The sequence below is a fragment of the Eublepharis macularius genome, chromosome 9 (genome assembly GCF_028583425.1).
Source record: "Eublepharis macularius isolate TG4126 chromosome 9, MPM_Emac_v1.0, whole genome shotgun sequence".
Taxonomy (NCBI): domain Eukaryota; kingdom Metazoa; phylum Chordata; class Lepidosauria; order Squamata; family Eublepharidae; genus Eublepharis; species Eublepharis macularius.
Genome location: NC_072798.1, coordinates 8,317,706 through 8,339,127, shown reverse-complemented (window position 1 = coordinate 8,339,127; position 21,422 = coordinate 8,317,706). Strand labels below are relative to the sequence as shown.

The 21,422-nt window shown below is 47.3% G+C and overlaps 1 protein-coding gene across 1 annotated transcript; it reads right to left on the bottom strand.

Moving 5' to 3' along the window:
• Window positions 1-403: 403 nt before the first annotated feature.
• On the bottom strand, window positions 404-2,800 carry LOC129335975 (tetratricopeptide repeat protein 30B-like). The gene has a single exon (XM_054988906.1). It carries the CDS (start codon window positions 2,785-2,787, stop codon window positions 784-786), a length of 2,004 nt encoding a protein of 667 aa, XP_054844881.1. The 5' UTR covers window positions 2,788-2,800; the 3' UTR covers window positions 404-783.
• Window positions 2,801-21,422: the final 18,622 nt, after the last annotated feature.

The window sequence follows — 21,422 nt, the reverse complement described above, 5'->3', positions numbered from 1 at the left end:
GTCTATCAAGGTCTATCAAGGTCAGCATTCCGACTGGCAGTGGTTCTCCATCATCTCTGGTACAGGTATTTCGCATCACGTACTACCTGAGCCTTTGAATTGGAAATGCCAGGAACTGAACCCGGGTCCTTCTGCATGCTAAACAAATGCTCTGCCATTGAGCCACAGCCTTTCCTCTATATCAGAACCATCGTCTCTCTTTTCAGTTAGCTGATTCCAATAATAAATTTCTTTGGGGATAAAGGCAATAACGAATCTCTCCCCAAACGGATATACATAAAACTGAAACATGAGATTTATTTTCATTCCTATGTAATAAGACACTAACAATAAGGCACCACCGCCTTGTACAATATTTTAAAAACTTTTTTATTTTTCTTACATTTTTAAAATACGTCTGCAGTACAAAACCAAAATATTTTCCTTAAAAGAGAGAACCAATAAACTTTAACCAACATTTCCAGGGGCAGAACTGAAATTTTACAAATAAAACAGCTGAAACCCCACCCCCATAAAACAGATAAGTAATCTTAAATTCTTCATAAGGATATATACAAAGCTAGTATAGTATTTTCTATAAAAATCTGACTATCAAATATTGATGTATATGCATATTTAATATCCTCTGTGATGGAGAACACATTCGTTTCTGTATAATTTTGATATGTTTCAACCATTACCAATGAGCAACAAGAAAATAAAGACAAAATATAGTATTTTAAATCGAGTGATTAATTCAAGATACAATATGCCCAGGCACTGTGTATGGCCATGCTACAGCAATTACTTATTCCACCCAATAACCTCATACATCAGTGCCCTCAGTTGCCTGGCTTCATAAGTAACCGTGTTTTTCCCACTATGCATTTTCTCTTCCTCGAGAGGCTGTTCGATCACAGCTGGGATATCCCTCCCGTACATTTCGCAGTGCTCAAAAAACTGGATACATTCGTGAATGACGGGGTCACGCATCATGATCACGTGCTTGCACATGTTTTCCAACAGTGACAGGAAACATCTTTTCGCATAATACCAAGTGTCTGTGCCCAGCTTCTTGTTATAAGGGTTCAAGCTCTTAATCACCCTTGAGATGCCAAAGTCAAAGTTCCCTTTGGTACAGTAGAGTGTCCCCAGGACTAGGTTAACGATGCAAAGGTGGTAGAGCTTCTTCTCAGGCTCCTGGTAAGACAGCTGGTCTTCTTCCTGCTCGATCTTCCTCATGAGCTCCTCTGCCCCTTCATTGTGGCTAGTCAGGATGTAGGCAACGCACAGATTGGCCAGTACGATGGCGCTGACCTGCGAAAGGTTATCATAGTGCTTCTTGACAATAGGCTCGTAGAAATCGATGGCCTCTTTGTACTTCTCTTGCATGAACATCACGTGAGCCACATTAAGTTTCCACACATCGTGATCTTTGCAGAACTCCACCGACTTGTGGAACATCTTCTCCAGCATGGGATAATTCTCCATGTCCCAATAAATCTTGGCCTGGGCCATGAAGACAGGGATGTATTTTTCCAACGTCTCATCGTACTCACTAAGTGTCTTTCTTATAGCCTCCTCGTCTTCATTCTTTTTAGCCTCCTGCGCCTCCTTGGTAAGCTTCCTCAGCTGCTCAGTGAGAACTCCCAACAGCTCGTCAAGCTTGTGAAAAGCCTCTTCAGGGGCAGTCTGGCAGGTGATCGTGGCATCCAAGAAATTGTACAGGTAAGGTGTGAGCAGTTTATAAGTCAGGTGAGCATTCTCTGCCAGTACGTCTGCAGCCAGGTCATAGTACTGGTGTTTGCAGTAGAGAAGCAGCAGGTTCCCAAACGTCTCTGGTGGGCAGGGGTTCTGCTGCATTAGGAACTGCAGCTTCTCAAACCCTTCAGTGGGCCGTTTATCCATGTTCATCAGTGCCTGGTTATGTAAGGTCACTGGGTCTAGTTCTTCCTCAGCTCTGGGCGGCATGTCAGTGAGTGCATCTTGAGCCGCCTGCAGGTTGCCCAGCTGGTACTCAATGGCAGCTTTGAGGTTGAAGGCCTCCACCAGGGCAGTACGATGCAGAAGCAGCGTGTTGCCCACACTGCGGACGTCTAGGCCCTCCGTGTTCGTGCCCACGCTCAGCTCTGGGTGCTGCTGCATGCCACGGGCAATGATCTCCGCGAGGTGCTGCAAGGCCAGAGAATAATGCTTGGTGGCATAGTAGCAGAGCGCCATGTTGTACGACAGCTCAGGGCAGTAGCCCAGCACCTGCATGACGGATGCAAACTTGCGGCACGCTTCGGCATGCTGCCCTTCGCGATACAGCAGGCAGCCCATGTTCACCTCCGCGTCCAGCACCTCTGAAGGGTCTTCGCTGGCCACGGCATTAGCTTCCATGGCGTTCGACTGCTGGAGCTCCACCAAGGCCCTGGCGCTGGACAGGTCGCCTTGGGCATAGTGGGCAGCCGCCTGGAGGCGCAGGGCCCGGCTCTGGAAAGCGGGGGTATCGAGGAGGGGGGCTGTGACGCGCAGCGCCTCTGCAGTCAGCCCAGCCTTGTAGAGGGCCTGCGCGTGGTAGAGCCGGTACTCATGGAGCTCTGGGTGCAGTGCCACCAGGTGCTCGTAGCACTCGGCTGCTGCCACGAAGTCCTGCAGCTGGTAGTTGCAGTAGCCTTGCAAGGAGAGCAGGGCCCGCGAGCGGCCGTTCCTCTGCTCCGCTTTGTCTAGGATCCCCACCACCTCCGTGAAGCGACCGACCCGGATCAGGCCATAAATGACAGCTGTGAACTCACCATCCGCAATGTCGGGCCCTGCCGAAGCCATCCCGGCTCCAGGCCTCAACTGCCTCGCGTTGCCTAGGCAACAGCCTCTGTCAGCTACGCCGCCGGAAGACCTGATTCCAAGCAGCGTCCGTCTCCGTGGCAACGACAAGGAAGCAGAAGCGAAGCGTGTCATTCGTTGTGGCCGGTCTCTGCCTTCAAATGAACTTCATAATACCCGGAAATGAAGGTGTCCCAGAATTCAGCGGGCTCTGGGTTGGGCTGCCGAGCATTCTGGGATATGTAGTTTCCTTTGGAGGAGTATCTAAAATGCCTTGAAGTTGTATCGACCCCTTGCAGAAGGGAAGGAAATTGTTCCAGGGACCTTTGCGCTCTCTGGAGCTTTGGGTGTTCTGCTTGCCTCATCTCCTGCCTGCTTTGCCAAGCTGTTAGCCGGCTGAGCCCTCAGACTCTGATAAGTAATTTGCGTTGCTTGGGACTGCCTTAAATATGACCACTGCTCATAGGGAAATGTACTAAAAGGAATGTCAGGATTGCCTATTGGAGATAATGGGAGACTCTTGAGAGACCCATTGGAGATCATGGGAGCCAGGAATGTCAATTTACTTGCATGGGCTCCATTGAAACATATTACAGCACAAAAAAAGTTGCAAAGAAAATGTGGACTGGATTTTCCATAAAGGTCTCTGGGCCCAGACAGACTACTGTGGGACTGGAATGACAGACCTCAGGATGGAATGACTGTGTGTAGCTATAGAACCTGTGCTCTGGGACTAGAATGACAGTTCTCAGAGTGCAATTAGAGCCCCGGGGAGTAGCAGAGGTGTTTGGGACTGGAATGATAACCTTCGGAGTGGAATGACAGCCCTTAGGAATAGCAGAAGTGTTCTGGGGCTGGAATGACAGACCCCAGAGTGCAATGACAGCCCTTTGGAATAGGCTCAATTCCTTGGGACTGGAATGACAGCCCCCAGAGTGGAGTGACAGCCTCGGGGAGTAGCAGAAGGATTCTGGGACTGAAATGACATGTCTTCAGACTGGAATGACAGTACTTGGGGTTAACAGAAATGTTCTGGGACTGGAATGACAGTCCCCAAGTGGAATCACAGCCCCTGAGATTAGCAGAAGCTTTCTTGGACTGGAATGACTGCTCCTAGAGTGGAATGATAGCCCTAGCAGAAGTGTTCCGGGAGTAGAATGACAGCCTCAAAAGTGCAATTATGGGTTCACAGCTGTAGAATCTGTGCTTTGGGACAGGAATGACAGGTCTCAGACCGGTCTCATTCTTATTGGCTATTCAGATTTTTAAAAATATTCCTTTGGCAGCAGCTGTCACCACATTATAAGGATCTTCACTGTGTGATTGAAGGTACACTGTGGCCATCCTTTCTTGGCTGCCTCCACCTGCTGCAGCAGTTGTTTGTGTCTGCACCTATCATGGTGTGTCAGAATTACAAAGGTGCCTGCCGAAAGGTTGGTGATCCCTGAACTAGAGTGCAAGATGAGATTGTCCACAGACACTATGGAGGGGTACTCTGAGTCGGTGGTCAACAGAGTGGGCAAAAACGGGCAAGGAACTCAGTCAGGGTGTGACATGTAATGGCAACATGGAGCTCTGGAAGGCTGCAGAACTGGATACTGGAACCGGAAGGGGGACAAGGGCAAGATTTATACTTGGAAATAGAGGAGGTGGCTGGCATCAACCTCATAAATTTGAAAGGAAACTGAAGAGCAGACAGGCATGATAATTAGTGAGTGGAGCTGATTTGGTGATAGCTACCCACCTTCCAGAAATATCCATTAAAATGTAAAGTATTTAATTCCAGTCTACTATTTGTGATTCCAGTCGCAGAGCACTGACTCTACTCCAAGTTGCTGTCGTTCTACCCTGAAGAGGTGTTCTACCTAAGAACACCTCTGCTAGTCCCAGGGGCTGTCCTTCCACTCTGGGGGCTGCCGTTCCAGTCCCAGAACACATCTACTACCCTCAGGGGCCGTCATTCCACTCCAGCTGTCATTCCTGTCCCAGAACACACATGCTACTACCAGGGATTGTCATTCCAGTCTGGGACCTGCCATTCTAGTCCCAGAATGCTTCTGCTACTCCCAGGCACTGTCATTCCACTCAGCGGGCTGTCATTCCAAGTCCCAGAGTGCTGATCCTATTCCCTGGGGCTGTCATTCCTGCCTCCAACCTGTCATTCCAGTCGCAAAGAACTAATTCTATTCCTGGACACCATCATTCCACTCTGGAGGCTGTCATTCCAGTCCCACAGTAGTCTGTCTGGGCGCAGAGATCTTTATGGAAAACCCATTCCGCATTTTCCTTGCAACTTTTTTTGCGCTGTAATATATTTCAATTGAGCCCATGCAAGTAAAAAGCCATTCCTGGCTCCCAATATTTCCAATGGGCAGTCCTGTCATTCCTTTTATTACTTCCCCTCTTAGGAAAGGAAATTCAGGGCTTTCTCCCCCTTCCCCCAGTTGATCTAAAACAATCATAGTTCTGTCAGGAAACTCAGGTTAAAGGTGAACAGCAATTTAACTGATACTCCACATACAGATAACAGTTAAAGACAGCTATTCTAGTTCTGATTTTTTGAAATACCTCTCCTGTACGATTTGGGCATGGTTTCAATAAACAGCCACATCTGTGAACCTGGACTCTTAATCTTCTGGCCTTTTTAATATTGGTTACTAGTATTGCTACAATTATAATTTCTGTTTTATTATGGTTTTATAATAACTCTGTAGGTCCTCGTTTGAGAGAGGCGTGTTAAAAGCATCAATAGTTTGTTAATATTTCACCCTGCTTTCCAAATTGCTTGCTTTAGAACTCTGTAGGTTTCCAGAGCCAGCATCCGTTCACATCTGCAGATGCCTCAGCAAATAAATTCTTGCTAAGCACTGTGCGAGGTGACATATTGATACTAAAACCCAGACTGTAAAGTTCAGCTGGATCAACCTTTTGAAAAGAGGCGGTTTGGCAGTCTTCTAAAGTAAGAGTCCTTACTCTTTCATTACTCTTTCTTTGTAGGTTGTCCGTTCATGTTTTTACTTTCTCCCCCCACCCTGCTGTTTTGTTTCTCATCTGTCCAGACACTATCACTCTTGCCATGACACACCCCAACTTCAGAGGCTTCAAATGAATAAAAATTTGCTATAGGGAATTTTAGTAGGTGCCAGCTTTCTTTCCCCAAGTAATCATAGAGTGGAAAGGCTAGAGTAGCATGGGGATCTTTATCACTCTGGGCTGTAATCGAGTATGATAAGTTTACATGCAAGTGAAGAGAACACATCTGAATTCGGCTGAGCCCTAGTTTTAGTTGCTGAAGTAGTAATTTAACAAAAATGGTCTTTACTGGACCCTGAGTTAAGTTTTGTGGGAGACCTTTTTTGCTGGAAACACAATATAAATGGTGTGTGCATGCGTGCACATGTGTGCACATGTAACTGCATTTGTTGCTTATCCTCACTTTTTGAAATGGGGAGCTCATGATACAGTGGGACAGACACCATACATACACACACACACAAGCTTTTTAAGGGTTGCAAACTCCAGGTTGCGAAATAACTGGAGATTTTGGGGGTAGAGACTGTGACATTGGCAGATGCATGTTGCTTTGGGATCACTCCTACTGGGGTCATGTGCGGGAATGGGATTCTCTTAGGGTCTGTCACTTTTCCCCATTACAATCACAATCACCCACACTGAACTGTGTGAGAGGTGTCCGAGACCAGATCAGTGGAGAATGCTAACCTTGCCTGATTCCCAGTGGCAATGACTGCTCATTCTCCTCAGTTATCTGGCCCTCCTGAGCATCATGGCAGGGGTACTCATTTTCTGTTGGGAAAAAGAAAGACCATCACTGAACACCCACATAGTATTGCATCTTAGGATGTATTTGTTACCACTGTTGCATGTTTGCATCACCATCGAGTGATTCTCATGTGGAGATGACAAGAAGTGTTCCTTTTCTGTACTTGCACATGCTCAATTGGTGATTTCCGCCCGTTAAATTTCCCACTCCTCTCCCCAAACCCCTACGATATTGTGCTTTAGCGATGCAGAAAGAAAAGGAAAAACCTTTCAGCAATAAGCGGCACAACGAAGGAGTGTTTTCTGATAGTCATAGAGCCCCAGGAGAGAACAATGGGTCACTGGGAAAGATTGCAGGATGTTGGGGGAACACGGGTGTTTGCGTGGCAACTTAGCAGACTAATTATTTGACGCTCAACTGTAATTATAGAATAATGGATTTCCGATATAACGGACATTTCAAAATTAGTTAAAAAACCTTAAATTTGGCATCCACTGATAATACCGAGGCTTCAGCAGCAAAACAATCATACTGAAATGGAAATGACAGCCACCCCTGATGTCTCCAAGGGTATTTTTGACCGCCCCGAATAAGTTTGATGGTCAGGATTGTGCAATAGCGCTAGGAAAGCCACCCTTTTTTTTTAAAAAAGGAAAGGGCAGGCAGGCATGCTGCAGAGAGAGTAAAAAAACTAGATGATTGCACGGAAAAGCGGGATAGTGTTCCGGAGAGGCGGCAAACAAGGAAGTGGGGTGCTTTGAAGGGGGCGGTCTCTTTGTGAACCGCTTATATTTGTCCACATCCATGGTGAGAACTGCGCAAGAGAAGCGTTAGAAAGCGTGACAAACTCGTCTGAGGCGCAACGTGACAGACGCGAGAGAATGGCGGGATTGAGGTAAGAGTATGTGAACAGCCCTCTGAGAAGCAATTAATGGGCGGGGGGGGGGGGGAGCGGCAAACTCGAGACATGTCGATTTGGCCATGGTGGAGCTGAAGGGGTGTCAAATACCATCTGGTCATAATTTTGAATGAGAGGGGCTGTTGTCAGACAGCCATTTATTCCGTCAGTTTTTCACCAAATAGCATCTTCGTAGGTATCGGCATCAGAACAGATTCAGTCATCAAATCTCGTATGCTCGTGCTTCCAGTTGTTCATCCAGAAGCACTCTCTGACGTCAAATCAAGGTGTCTCCATAACCGGGGTGGGGTGTGTGAAAGTCCCTCCCCCTCTTTAAAAAAAATTTCCCGTTTATTTTCACTATATCACAATTTCTCGATATTGGCTTATTGCTAGTCCAACCCCAAAGTGGCGTGTGATAGGCAGCTGAGTTTTCCCGCCTATGTTGTGGTAAGAATATTGGTCGAGCCAATTTTTTTCCAAAATTTCAACTACCATAAATAGCCCTTTGGCTTGAAAAACCGCTCTGTCTGTCATGATCCTCATCTCGGAAGACTCAACCATGGCCCCACAGAGAGAACTTTTTCTTCTGTTGGTGCAGCTGGTTGATTTTATGTTGCAGAGCACGATGACAATGTGCCAGGCACACCTGCGATCCATTCGTTGTAGGAGAAGAGCGGCTGCAAGACTGTTCCTCTCCTCTGAAAAACCTGCCCTCTCTGACAGCCGCATTGGGAAGGCAAGAAGAAGGAGGCTCCTTGAACATTGGCATGCCCTGGCCAGCATGAAGGTGCACAGAAGATTTTGGGTACGTGAACGCAGTCGTGATTGGTGGGAAAGAATTGTTCTAACCACTTGGGACAACGGCCAGTGGGTAGAGTGTTTCCGAACGGACAGGGAAACTTTCAAGGACTTGGTCAGCGTCCAGAGATCTCCAGGCCTCTACTGGAGGTTGGCAACCATATTTGTTATACAAATCAAAACCCTACCTTGTCCAGAAAGCTACTCACATGGTGAATGTATTTCCTTTACATTCCTTTCTGTATGAACAGTTAGGAGGAATTCACATACATTCTATAAGAGTGGCTCATAAACTGTTTAAGCTTTCTGCAAAAACACACCCTCACAAACCCACTCTAACAATAGAAAAGAGCAAACGTCCAGTAGCACCTATAAGACTAGAAAAATCTGTGGTAGGGTATGAACTTTTGTGAGTCACAGCTCATGAAATCTGAAGACGTAAGCTGTGACTCACAAAAGCTCATGCCCTACCACCAATTTTGTTAGTCTTATAGGTGCTACTGGACTCTTGATCTTTTCTACTGCTACAGACAGACTAACATGGCTACCCATTGTGATCTACACCCTGAAAATGCAAGCCTTTGCATGTTATGCAAAAGTAAACATCACTTAATTTGAGAGTAGATCCAGAGGAGTTAGCCGTGTTAGTCAGTAGTTGCAAAATAGTAAAGAGTCCAATAGCACCTTTAACCAAGTTTACTGTAGCATAAGCTTTCAAGAACCACAGCTCTCTTTGTCAGATGCATCTGACGAAGAGAGCTGTGGTTCTCGAAAGCTTATGCTACAATAAAGTTGGTTAATCTTAAAGGTATTACTGGGCCGTATCCACACTTCTCTACCTTCCGGTTTTCCTGCGCATTTATTGCGCTGGATTCTATCCTGCAATGTCCCAGGCTGTGTTCACATTCCCTTTCTTACTGAGTCAGTGTCGCACTATGCTTTGTTCACATCCCTGGGAGAAAAGCGGGATACGGGGCGGGTCTAGATCCACCGTCACCAATGATGACATGATGTTTTAAAAAAAAAATTAATGAGAGATTTCCGCTATATCGATTTTCCGCTGTATTGCAAATACATTCGATTCATAGAAAACACCATGCTGCATCGCATGCTCAGGCCATGCGAGACTGAAGTAGCATTTTCTGTTGGTCAGATTGCCCCAGGAGAGCACAATGGGTCACTGAAAAAGATTGCGGACATTGGTAGGACACAGGTGTTTGCATGGCCAATTACCACAGACTACTGTGTTACTGCTCAACTATATTTATAAGATAGCAATTTTTTGCTACACTGATAATTAATTTTTTTAAAAAAAAACCTGGAAAGAGTCAACCTTTGCAGCCACATTCCGCTTATCGAAAATTACCTAGGCTGTCCTTCAGCAGTAAAACTTTATTCACTGTAATAAAAATGGTGCCCCCCCCCCAATGCCTCCACAGGCTTTTTACAACACCACTTCCCAAACCGCTTGGGAATTGAAACGGGATTGCGCAATAGCGCTAGGAAAGCACCCTTTAAAAAAAAAAACTAATCTGGACGGGGGTGCGGGCATGCCTCGGACAGAGTTGGGACAATAAGAATTGCTTGGCAAAGAGGGATGGTATTCCAGAAAGGCAAGAAATAAGGAAGTGGGGGTGGTTAAGAGGCGGGTGGACTGTTTGTGAAGGCAAAAGGTAGCGCAGAGGGCTGGGAGGCCGCCCGCGCCTTTCACCTGCCCTGCAGGACAAGGGGTAGCCGGCTTGCTGCGCGCCCCCTGTCTTGCAGGGCAGGCAAAAGGCAGCGCGGGGGGGCTGGGAGGCCGCCCGTGCCCGTGCCTTTTGTCTGCGGGGACAGCCGGCCACCCCCTGTCCTGCGGGGCAGGCAAATGGTGCGAGCAACTTCCCAGCCCTCTGCTCTGCCTCCGCCAACTCCGCAGCAAGCTCCGCCTGTGTGATGACGTCAAGCAGACCGGACTTGAGTTGCCCTGGGTGCCGGCAACCCTAGATCCAGCCCTCCAGAGCAGTTTTAAAACTAACTTCTGGGGGAAAGCCCACAGTAGCTAGGGAGATTCTGGTTCAGAACGAATCCATCCATAGAGGATGCTGTGATATGTATTGGTGGGAGAGGGCCAGAACCTGAGAATGAGAATAGCGCAGTGAAGGAGGGCCGTCTGAGAAAACCTGAGGGCCAAGGGAGTCAGAGATCCTTAAAAAGGAAAACAAGGTACAGGTGCCCGTATACCAACCCTATGCCAAATCCTAATTTTAATTATCTGCTGATGGAGTCTAAACTAGCTGAGTCTCTCTACACAATACTTTTGACACGTGTTCTTCACATTTCGAGAGACGCCATGTTAGCCAGGAAGCATAGTTTAAAATGACTGAACCCGCAGAGATTGCTTCAAAGGGGATGGATTCCCTCACAGCCCTCTGCAGCCTCTGGCATGTCCCCTTCTAGAGACTTTGCCCTGTCAAGGCTAGTTTAATGCAAAGTTTTAAGCAGTGAAGGCGGCAGGGTAAAAGCTCCAGAAGGAGAGACGGTCTGGCATGCCATAGGCAGCGGAGGGCTGTGAGAGAATCCGTCCCCTCTGGAGTGATCTCCGCTGGCTCTATCATTTAAAGCTACACTTCCCAGCTAACATTGCATCTTCCAACTCTTGATGGGCACGCTCCCCGGTGTCTCGTGTAGAGACTGAAAGAGGTGTTAGGGTTGTAGTAGGAAGCTCGAAAATGTCAGCCTGTCTCAAAGTAAAAGTACAAAAGGCAAACTTCATATTAGGAATTATTAAGAAAGGGACTGACAATAAAATGGCCAGTACTGTAATGTCCTTGTATATGTCATGTATGTCTCTGCCCAGCCATCCATGCCACTTTTGATTCTACTGCTCAGTGCTTGGTGCTGGATGCTGGATGCCAGTATTTGTAAACAGAGGCTTGATGTACTTTGATTTGCTCTTTGTTAGTGTTATAACTGTTTCTTTCTCGTGTCGTCATTCTGGTCAATCTCGAGCTGCTTAGATGTTTATATTACTCCTAAGTAGACCTATGGAACTGTATATTGAAATGAACTGATTTCTGAATAAAATCCATTTGACTAAGTACTGGTGTCTTAATGCAAATGGGCCAGAGATTTGTCTGCGGTATCCTGTCATCCATAGCCTGACAGAAGAAAGCTATGGTGTGGTCTCATTTGTAGTTCTGTTTGCCATAACCGAAAAAGGATATGGCAGAGCTGGAAAAAGTACAAAGAAGGCCCACCAAGATGATTAACGGGTTGGAGCGCTTTTCATGTGAGGAAAGGCTAGAGGGCATTTCCAGTCTAGAAAAGAGACTGTTAGGAGCAGTCACAATAGTGGTTTATAAAATTATGTGTGGTGTGGAGAAACAACAACATTCGATTTATATACCGCCCTTCAGGACAACTTAATGCCCACTCAGAGTGGTTTACGAAGTATGTCATTATTATCCCCACAACAAAACAGGTGGGTGGGGCTGAGAGAGCCCCAGAGAGCCGTGACTAGCTCAAGGTCACCCAGCTGGCTTCAAGCGGAGGAGTGGGGAATCACAACCAGTTCTCCAGACTAGAGTCCTGCCGCTTTTAACCACTTCACCAAACTGAGGATAGAGGATGCTTTTTCTCCCCTCTCTTCCATAACCCCAAACTTCATGAGGGGAAATAGTTTCAGGATAGGCAAGATTTGGGTCCGTTAGCAACTTAAAGATCAACTAGATTTCCAAAGTATCTTTACTCAATGAGTAATTAAACTGTGGAATTCACTGCCAATGGAGATATGACGGACATCAACACTGATAGCTTTGAGAGGATTAGGCAGATTCATGGAGGAAAGTTCCATCGCCGACTACCGGCCATGGTGACTGAAGGCAGCCTCCATATACAGAGGTAGTAAACCTCTGAATTCCAGTGCTGGGGGGCAAAAGGGGGTGGCCTCAGCCTCTGTGACCTGTTTGTTTGGCCATACAGGACAACTGGTTGGCTGCTTTGTGAAACAGTATGTTGAACTAGATGGACCACTGGTCTAATGCAGCTGGGCTCTTCTTGTATTCCTGGGAAAGTGACTTTTTGGAGTGACTTTATAGCTCATACAGTATTTGTTATCTTCCTGGCTTGATGTCCAAATCTTTTAAAATTTACATTCTGCAGGGTATGGAATGAATCACACTTGAGCTGAACTTGTGTTCCCCCCCATCACCTCCTCTGACCACTGTGATCGCAGAAACCAAAAAAACCCCAGAAAATGGTGAGAAACACAGGCATAGGACACGGGGAAGCCAGAAGCGGGCAAATTCCTTTGACCTCCTGCCAGCAGAGCATGTGCGAGGAACAATATGCAAATGAGCTTGCATTTCCATCCAAAAATGCTTTGTCACCTGAACAAAGCCTCCGGGGATTTCCTCAGTTCCTCGGACATGAGAAAGGGAAACTGAGAGATCATTTTCATATATGCACATTTGATTGCTTTGAGCAAAGTCAGCACTTTTCCATGCCCAGTGTGTTTACAGCTTGCTCAGAAACATACAATTCACTTGTCCATAAAAAAGAATTGCTGGCTTTACATTCTTCTTCAGCTTCACACACAGTCACTGGTGATGCTGGTCACCAAGCTTTTCTTACTGGCCTCTGCTCCTGTGCCCTTAGCAACAATCCTGAGATATTAGGAAATGATCGTCATTAACTTCCTACCGTGGAAATCTGAAACTGAGGATTTTTTTCTGGTCAGATTCCTGTGAAAGGCAAAATAACAGGCCATACCAGGATACTTCATGATGAGTTGGCAAGCTAGCAAGTGATGTGCGATCATGGTTTGCCGCGCTGCACGCCTGAAATGCTAAAAGGTGGTCAGTGGTTAGTGTTGGACTAAGACCAGAAGCCTGGATTGAAATACTCACTTGGCCTGCCACTCTCTCTTATTCTACTCTACCCTGCAGGGCTGTTGTGAGGATAAAATGAAGGATGGGAGAATCACATGAACCACCCTGACCATACCAACTCCATGGCAAAGAGGGATGAAGGGAGAAGAACTCCTTAGAGGTAGAAGGGGAGAAAAATGTACTAGATAAATAAATCTAGTTGGATGAATAAGTTGCCTGTTACATGACGTAGCACGGTACTCCCCTCCACTGAGTAGGCCGCAGCGCTGCAGGTTCTCTTCAGGATTGTAATAAGAATAATTGTATAATATATGTAGTTAGCTGCCCTGAGCCCGTTTGTGGGGAGGGTGGGGTATAAATTTGATAAAATAAAATAAATAAGACCAATCTCACTCATCCCAGTTTAGATTTTGGGATCAAATTGGTTTGTTGAGCACAAGAGCACACTATATTAGCAAATAATCAAGTAAAAGCATACAAAACACGTCATGGCACCTTGCCCGCTGGAATAAAGCATACCAACCGAAGCTAACGGTTGGCCAGTCAATTGCTTCAGAGAGAGCATGTCTGGTTTTCTCAGGGATTCCAAGGAGGAAGTCAGCATCCACGGTCATACTGAGAGCCCAACTAGAAGTAACGCCTGATGTGGGGAGGACCCGTGGCAGTTTCCTGCAAGTTTTGATGGGAAGTGTAGTGAGTACACGAGAACTTGCCCCTCCACCTGTGCAACCTGCCCGGGGCAGTGGCTTGGGAAGCGAAGGGCCAGCCTCACCTCACCCACTACACTCCTGCAGCCTACCTTCAGGCAGAGGGGTGAGAGCTCTGGGGCTGGGCTGGAAGGGCGACAGGGCAGGGCTGTGGCGCCTTCCTGAGCATAAGGCTTTGGCGTGGGTGCCACCAAGGGTTTCCTGAGCGCCCTTCTTCTTCCGGGCTCGGGGGAGCAAAGCCTCTGTCCAGCTGCCCTCAAGCTTGAACACAGTCGCGCAGGGAGGCCACAGCTCCGCCGTTCTGGAAGGCTCAGGAGGGTGGAGGGTGGCGGTTCAAAGGAAGCCCAAAGCAGAATGGCTCGGCTCAGCAATGACAGCCCGGCTGGTTTCTGGCCTGCGAGAGCTGCTCATGGCTGTCAGTGGGACGATGTTCGGGGCCGTACATCAGGTGCACGAGCTGGCGCTTCCCCTTGCTTGCCGCTGCCTGTGCACTCACTACACTTCCCGTCAAAACTTGCGGGAAACTGACACGTGTCCTCCCCGTGTGAGGCGTCCCTTCTAGTTCGGCTCTGAGGTTTGCTCCTGTAGCTATGGGTTGAGAATATAGAAAGCAGCTGGGTTTCATGGCATGGTATGGCATCTAGGCTTTCCTCTTTCTGCTTTGGGCCAGTTGGTCCACATTTAAAGGAAGAAAAAAGTCTATGGGGATGTCAAAAGTTCAGTTATCATCTCTGCAGCTATGGATCCTGTGCTTTAAAATGGCCCACCAGAATGGGTATGGAGGGGACCTTCGTGTTCTACATTTTCGATAGCGATACCAGGGCCGATTCCAGATGGCCAGAAATTGCAGTTTTTCTGCAGAAATAATCGCTTACCAGCCACGCGTTCACTTTCGTCTCCATCCGCTTTGTCTCGCAGCGTGCCGTGCTGTCCCGCTTCCGGATGTTCGCACGGCCAACTGAGGTACCCAGGATTGGTTGTTTCCTCCCCGTCACAGTTGACATCAGGGGCCTTCATTGGGTCGCATTTTGTTTTTGTTTTTTAAATTTTTTTTACGTGTTTTGCGCAAATGCGCAAACATGCAGGTATGCAAATATGCAGCGTCGACTTTTGTGTGCTTTTGTGCATTTGTGCAAACGTGCGACTGCGCAAATGGCGCCCGGTTTAAAAAAAAAATTAAGGGAATATTGTTGCCGGCCGGCCGGCAAAGGAAGGAGGGAAAGGGGAGGGCCTCTCCGCGGCGACAGTTTTCCTGCTTTGGCAGAAGTCCTCCTGCTTGTCATGCCCGGGCCCCCGCTGATGCTCTGTAGAGCAGCAGGAGCAAAATGGTAGAGAGATCAACATTGTGCCAATGTTAAGAGGTCAATTCCAGCACTAACCTGGAAGTGACATCACCACTTCGGAACAACACCGTAGGATTCACCCAAAACTCTGTTTCTTTATGAACTCTATTAAACTCTGTGAAGATATGTAAAACTCTTTTATTTGAAACAGCATTCTGAAATAAGTGTAATGTGTTTCGGCATATTTGGCTGCCTTTTCATTCTGTGCATTTTAAATTTTGCTGATTTTCTTTATTTTTAAACTTCTTTTACTTCATCTATACCCCACTTTTCTCCATAATGAGGACCCAAAGTGGCTTATATTGTTCTCCTCTCCTCCATTTTCTCTTCAGAACAACCCTGTGAAGTAGTATGTGAAAGTAAGTAGAGATTTCAACCATGCCTGGACTGTGAGGTTTTGTGTCCTTGCCGCTTGCTGATGCATTGTAAGCCGCCTTGACTCTAAGAAAAGAAAGCAGGATATAAACATTTTTACTATATAAATATCCTCCTATATAAAAGGCAAACCGTATTGGTGATGACACACCTTTTATCCTGGTGCAGACGCACTCTGAGAGCCGAAACAGACGAGACGAGTTCCCTCAATTCAACCTGGGTTGAATTGCCTTAAGGTTTGACAGGAAATGTAGGCATTTCTCCTTCCCGTCGCTCAGAGGAGGAGGGGGGAGGAGGAGAGCTCCTCTCACCCGGCCGCCGCCGTTCCCAAGCGCGAGGGACTCGAGGAGCCTGGAAAGTGGCGGGGGGATGCTCTTAGGCTGGGGCGTGGCGGCGGCAGTGCTCTTGCTGCAGCTGCCCCCCGCCCCCCTGCCCCAGCCTCTTCCTCTCGTCCTCCTTCCTCTCGGCTTCCTTTTCCAGCGGCGAGAGAGGCAGCGGCGGCGGCGAGCGGCAGCAGCAAGAGAGGAAGAGAGGAAGAGGCGGGGGCGGGGGGCGGGGGGCGGCGGCAGCAAGAGCGCCGCCACCACCACGCCCCAGCCTAAGAGCATCCCCCGCCACTTTCCAGGCTCCTCAAGTCCCTCGCGCTTGGGAACGGCGGCGGCCAGGCGAGAGGAGCCCTCCTCCTCCCCTCTCCTCCTCTGAGCGACGGGAAGGAGAAATGCCTACATTTCCCGTCAAACCTTGAGGCAATTCAACCCAGGTTGAATTGAGGGAACTCGTCTCGTCTGTTTCGGCTCTGAGGGGCCTGCGAGTGCGCCTGTGGTAGGCCTCTGAGTGGCCGCCGGCTGTGCAGGAAGGCTCAGCATGACAGCCCAGCCTGAAGGAGACTGCCACGGCAGGAAGGCCCGGTGCAGGCGGCCTGGCCCTCCAGAGGCCATTTTCAAGAGTGGAAGCACTGCCAGGGCACACCTGGAGTGATCCTGTGCTCAACAGCAGGCCAATTTCAGCCCCAAATGGGCCCAATTCGACCTCAAACAGGCCGAAATTGGCTCACTGCATGTTCCCACAGCAGGCTTCTCTAGAGGGCTGGCACGCCCCCGTTGTGTTGTTAAACACAACGTGCTTTGATGCTAGTATATTATATTTGCTATATTTATAGCACACCTTTTTCACTAAGACTCCAAGTGTGTTACACAGTGCAAAACAATGCAGTCAAATAGCATGAGACGTTCAACAAAGCATGCAATAGGACTAGGATTACAAAATCAGAAAAAAATGCAAAAAGAAAACATATCAGACCCGAAATGTCACGCACAATGCTCATTGTTATCTCAGATAGGCTTCCTTTCACGTTTGCATATGAAGCAAAAGCGTAAACAAGATCTGAGCAATTCCTAATCTCTCCTGTTCCATCTTCCTACAGACTATATTTGCATGATGCTTCGAGCTGCGGTTTGTATTATAAATTATTAATTGGCATAAATCCCTTCTGGTTCCCCAGACATTCATGCAAAAGACCCTCATGGACATCTTGGCCAGTTTACTCACAGATTGCCTAACTTCTCTTTTCTCTTGCTTCCAGATATTTTTACCAGAGGGTCTTACCGTAACTGACTCTGCCCATTTTTAACCACAACTTCTTGGCCTAGGATTGCCAACAGATCTGGAGAAAAATGTCCTGTCCCTATACTAGAATTTTAATGTGGTGAAACAGGGAGCGGAAGCTTTTCATGGCATGGAGGTAAATAACATCACCTGGTAAATAATGTTCCATTAAACTTCTATTAAATGGACAGGACATTTTTTTCCCTCCAGGTGGCGGGGAACTCTAGATTGCCTGTAGACCTATTTTTATACCAATAAATCTATCTCTGTATTGTCGAAGGCTTTCACGGCCGGAGAACGATGGTTGTTGTGGGTTTTCCGGGCTGTATTGCCGTGGTCTTGGCATTGTAGTTCCTGACGTTTCGCCAGCAGCTGTGGCTGGCATCTTCAGAGGTGTAGCACCAAAAGGCAGAGATCTCTCAGAGAGATCTCTCAGAGATCTCAGATCTCTCACTGAGAGATCTCTGTCTTTTGGTGCTACACCTCTGAAGATGCCAGCCACAGCTGCTGGCGAAACGTCAGGAACTACAATGCCAAGACCACGGCAATACAGCCCGGAAAACCCACAACAACCATCAAATCTATCTCTTTTCCCAGCTATAAGTTTTCAGGTTTTGATTCCTTAGCCAAGTATTAGCTTGGTTGGGGGGGCGGGAAATCAGTACCCCCCCTGAAGAAAATAGCAGTTTCAGAGCCTCTAGTCAAAAATCTCTCCCTAAATTCCCTTCTCCACAGGCACCGCTCCCCATTTGCCATAAACGTTCAAGCCCACAGCTGGCAATCTTGTGGGGGGACCCTAAATTCAAGAGTTCTCGCGTTATAATGAACATATCCTCACGAATGTTTTTCTGATGGAGGGCTAAAGCAAGTGCAGACTGTGGGAAACAACCCTCTAGGGGAAATTTCAGGCTTTCTCTCATTATTCTGCTTTCTTTTTAAAACACAGAGAAACACCCAAATTAGATAATACATGAGAAGTAGGTGAATTTCCTGTTAAGAGTTTTTTTAAAAAAAAATCTGAAAAGCAACCCTGGGAGGGCTGGTTTAAGCAGAGGAAGAGTAGGGGAAGTCAATCTCCAGGTGGGGCCTAGAGTAATCCCAAAATTTCAACTCTCCAGACTACAAAGATCAGTTTCCATGGAGAAAATGGCTGCTTTGGAGGGCAGACTCTATGGTATACCATAGAATCTAGGACAAATTCCTCCCAAATCCCCGGCCCAGGTTCTGCCCCGATATCTCCAGGGATTTCCCAGGCTAGAGTTGGAAACCCTATATCTCTGTCTTCTACTGCCATTTGTCTAATTTAAATCCTCCTTCACAAGCAGCTCTCCCCCCACCCCCCTGCCGATCAAAAATGATGCAGAGATTTTTGACAAAGATTTGTTTGAGGCAATGGTTGCTATAAATATTAAAACAGCAGGAAGAGAATGTTCAAAGCTGCTTTGCCATTTAAAAACTAGTTGGGAGACTGTTAAAGTCTTCTTATTTACTTTGGCCCTCGGTGAGTCCCTTTTCATTACAAAAGATGTTAAGGGGGGGGGAAACGCCCAGTGCAGGCTGCATTGTAAGTAAACTTGCCTCTGTTTGCAGTACTTCGGGCAGCAGAAGCAAAAGCAATGCTACAGCCAATGGGCAGCTGGCATTTTTTATTGTTTAGTTTATTGAGATGACTTTTAGAGGACTTTTTTTTCTTTTTAGGAGCTTTATAGGAGCTTTACAGTTGCCTGTGATGGCCTCCCCAATTCACCATCCAGCATGAACACGCAAAAGATCTGTCTATAATCGGGAGGGTGGGGGAAGGAGACGCACCAATTCACACGCAATTTTCAGACTCAGGAGTTTGCCCGTCTCCTGGCACCGTTGCAGTCCTTTCACTATGTCAGGATGCCCACTGCTTTCCATGGTCTGCCACCAAGGCACAGGGAGGCCAACTTTGTAAGCATCTATTTATTTTATTTATTTCATTTATAGTCCACCTTTTTCATTCAGAGCCAAGCTACAAGTGACGCCTGACACAGGTTGGACGCTTGTCAGCTTCCCTCAAGTTTTGATGGGAAACGTAGGCGTCCTGGTTTTACAGCTCAGCTCTCCATTACAGCTGCAAGACCGGATGCCTACATTTCCCATCAAGACTTGAGGGAAGCTGACAAGTGTCTAACCTGTGTCAGGCGTCACTGGTAGCTTGGCTCTCATGAGACTCAAGGTGGATTACATAGCATAAGTTTAGTACAGTCAGTATCAAAGAGAATTCAATAAACAATGCCATAGGGTAAATAAATACAAGTTTACAAAGATATTACATTAGTAAAAATCTAATACAGAATTGAAGAAATGCTGAAATAGAGCGTACGCAATTCTAGGACTGACATTCGACAACGCAGAACTACCCAGTAGGAGCATACTTAAAGCACAGGTAGTACACAGGAGCACATACTTAGAGCAACAGAGAGGGCGTAAGCCAACATAGAGATGAAGTCTATGGTTCCTAGCTCATTAGTGAAGCTTCTTTTTGAGATACCCTCTGTACAATACAGCCCTCCTATCTGAATAAAAAAAGCCCTAATTTCACTTTCCTTTGGACCCCCCCCCTTTGCAGAACTGGGCACAATGATATTATGAGCAGCTTAATTTACTTGTTTTATTTTTCTATACCCTGCCTTTCTCTCCAACGGGGACCTAAAAGTGGCTTATATTGTCCCCCTCCCTCAATTTTATACTCACAACAGCCCTTTGAGGTAGGTTAGACTGTGAAACTGATAGTGTGTGTGACTGGCCTAAAGTCACCCAGTGAGCTTCCATGACAGAGAGGGGATTTAAACCAAAGTCTCCCAGATCCTGAAGAGCCCCGTGGCACAGAGTGATACGCTGCAGTACAGCAGCCCAAGCTCTGCTCACAACCTGAGTTCGATCCTGGCGGAAGCCAGGTTCAAATGGCTGGCTCAAGGTTGACTCAGCCTTCCATCCTGCTCAAGGCTGACTCAGCCTTCCAGCCTTCTGAGGTCGGTAAAATGAGAACCCAGTTTCCTGGGGGTAAAGTGTAGATGACTGGGGAAGGCAATGGCAAAACCACCCCGAAACATCGTGATGCAACGTTCCCCCCCACCCCCACCCCCATGAGTCAGTAATGACTTGGTGCTTGCACAAGGGACTACCTTTACCTTTTACCTCCCGGATCCTAGTCTGTCAGTGTAACCACTACACCACACTAGCTTGCCTAACCATCGATATGAATTCCCTATGGCCTAGCCAGGGCATGGTTGGAAGAGGCATAAAATACAGCCATTTTGCTGAAGCTAAGCCTGTTGGAGTCTAGTCACTGCCACAGCAGAAGCTCTCAGGGCATCCTGTGACTGTCATTGAGCTTCAGGGAGGAAGAAATATTCCTTGTGACTGACCTGCCGTCCCCAAGACTTGCAAAATGTACCCATTCCCCCTTCCATGTTTATGTCTCATCACTTTCTGGTTAAGGGGAATTTGAGTTCAGCGGCACCTTAGAGCCAAGCTACAAGTGACACCTGACACAGGCTGGACACTTGTCAGCTTCCCTCAAGTTTTGATGGGAAATGTAGGCGTCCTGGTCTTGCAGCTTGGCTCTCCATTTAATTGAAGTTTACAGAAACCCACACATACACACCCAGCAAGAGCCCGACGCCTGCAATCCCTTCCCGACAGCATGTTCTCCCTCCCATAGACTGCCTCTCTGTAAACTTCAATTAAATGGAGAGCCAAGCTGCAAGACCGGACGCCTACATTTCCCATCAAAACTTGAGGGAAGCTGACAAGTGTCCAACCTGTGTCAGGCGTCACTTGTAGCTTGGCTCTTAGAGACCAACAAGAATTGGAGCTCCCTTCTTCAGACATCAAAGGGTTATAGGGGTTCATTCAGGATAATTCACTCAAAAGCACCCCCCCCCAAAATCCTGAGTCAAACTCTGCCTTCAGCACACACAGCCATTTTCTCCCTACAATCCAATTCCTCCAGCTGTTTTGCTTCCGTTGTCCTCTCCCCCTACCCCAATAAGGGGTAATGCTGTCAGTGTCCAACAGAGAAAATCCTGAGGGGAGGGGAATTAAAGGGAGACAATGTGTTGTCGGTTAGAGTGTTGGACTAGGTTTTAAGGGAGATCCAAGCTCAAATAATCACACTGTTATTATTATAAATCTCCACTACTTTCATTGAAAACAGTGTGCGCATGCTCAAAATCCAAGTGTGCTATGGGACTAATCAAACACTCGGAGGAGAAACAAACACACGTGTGT

What these genes read in the sequence shown, in the direction of transcription:
- LOC129335975 (XM_054988906.1), bottom strand. Translation starts at nt 2,787, where the DNA reads ATGGCTTCGGCAGGGCCCGACATTGCGGATGGTGAGTTCACAGCTGTC.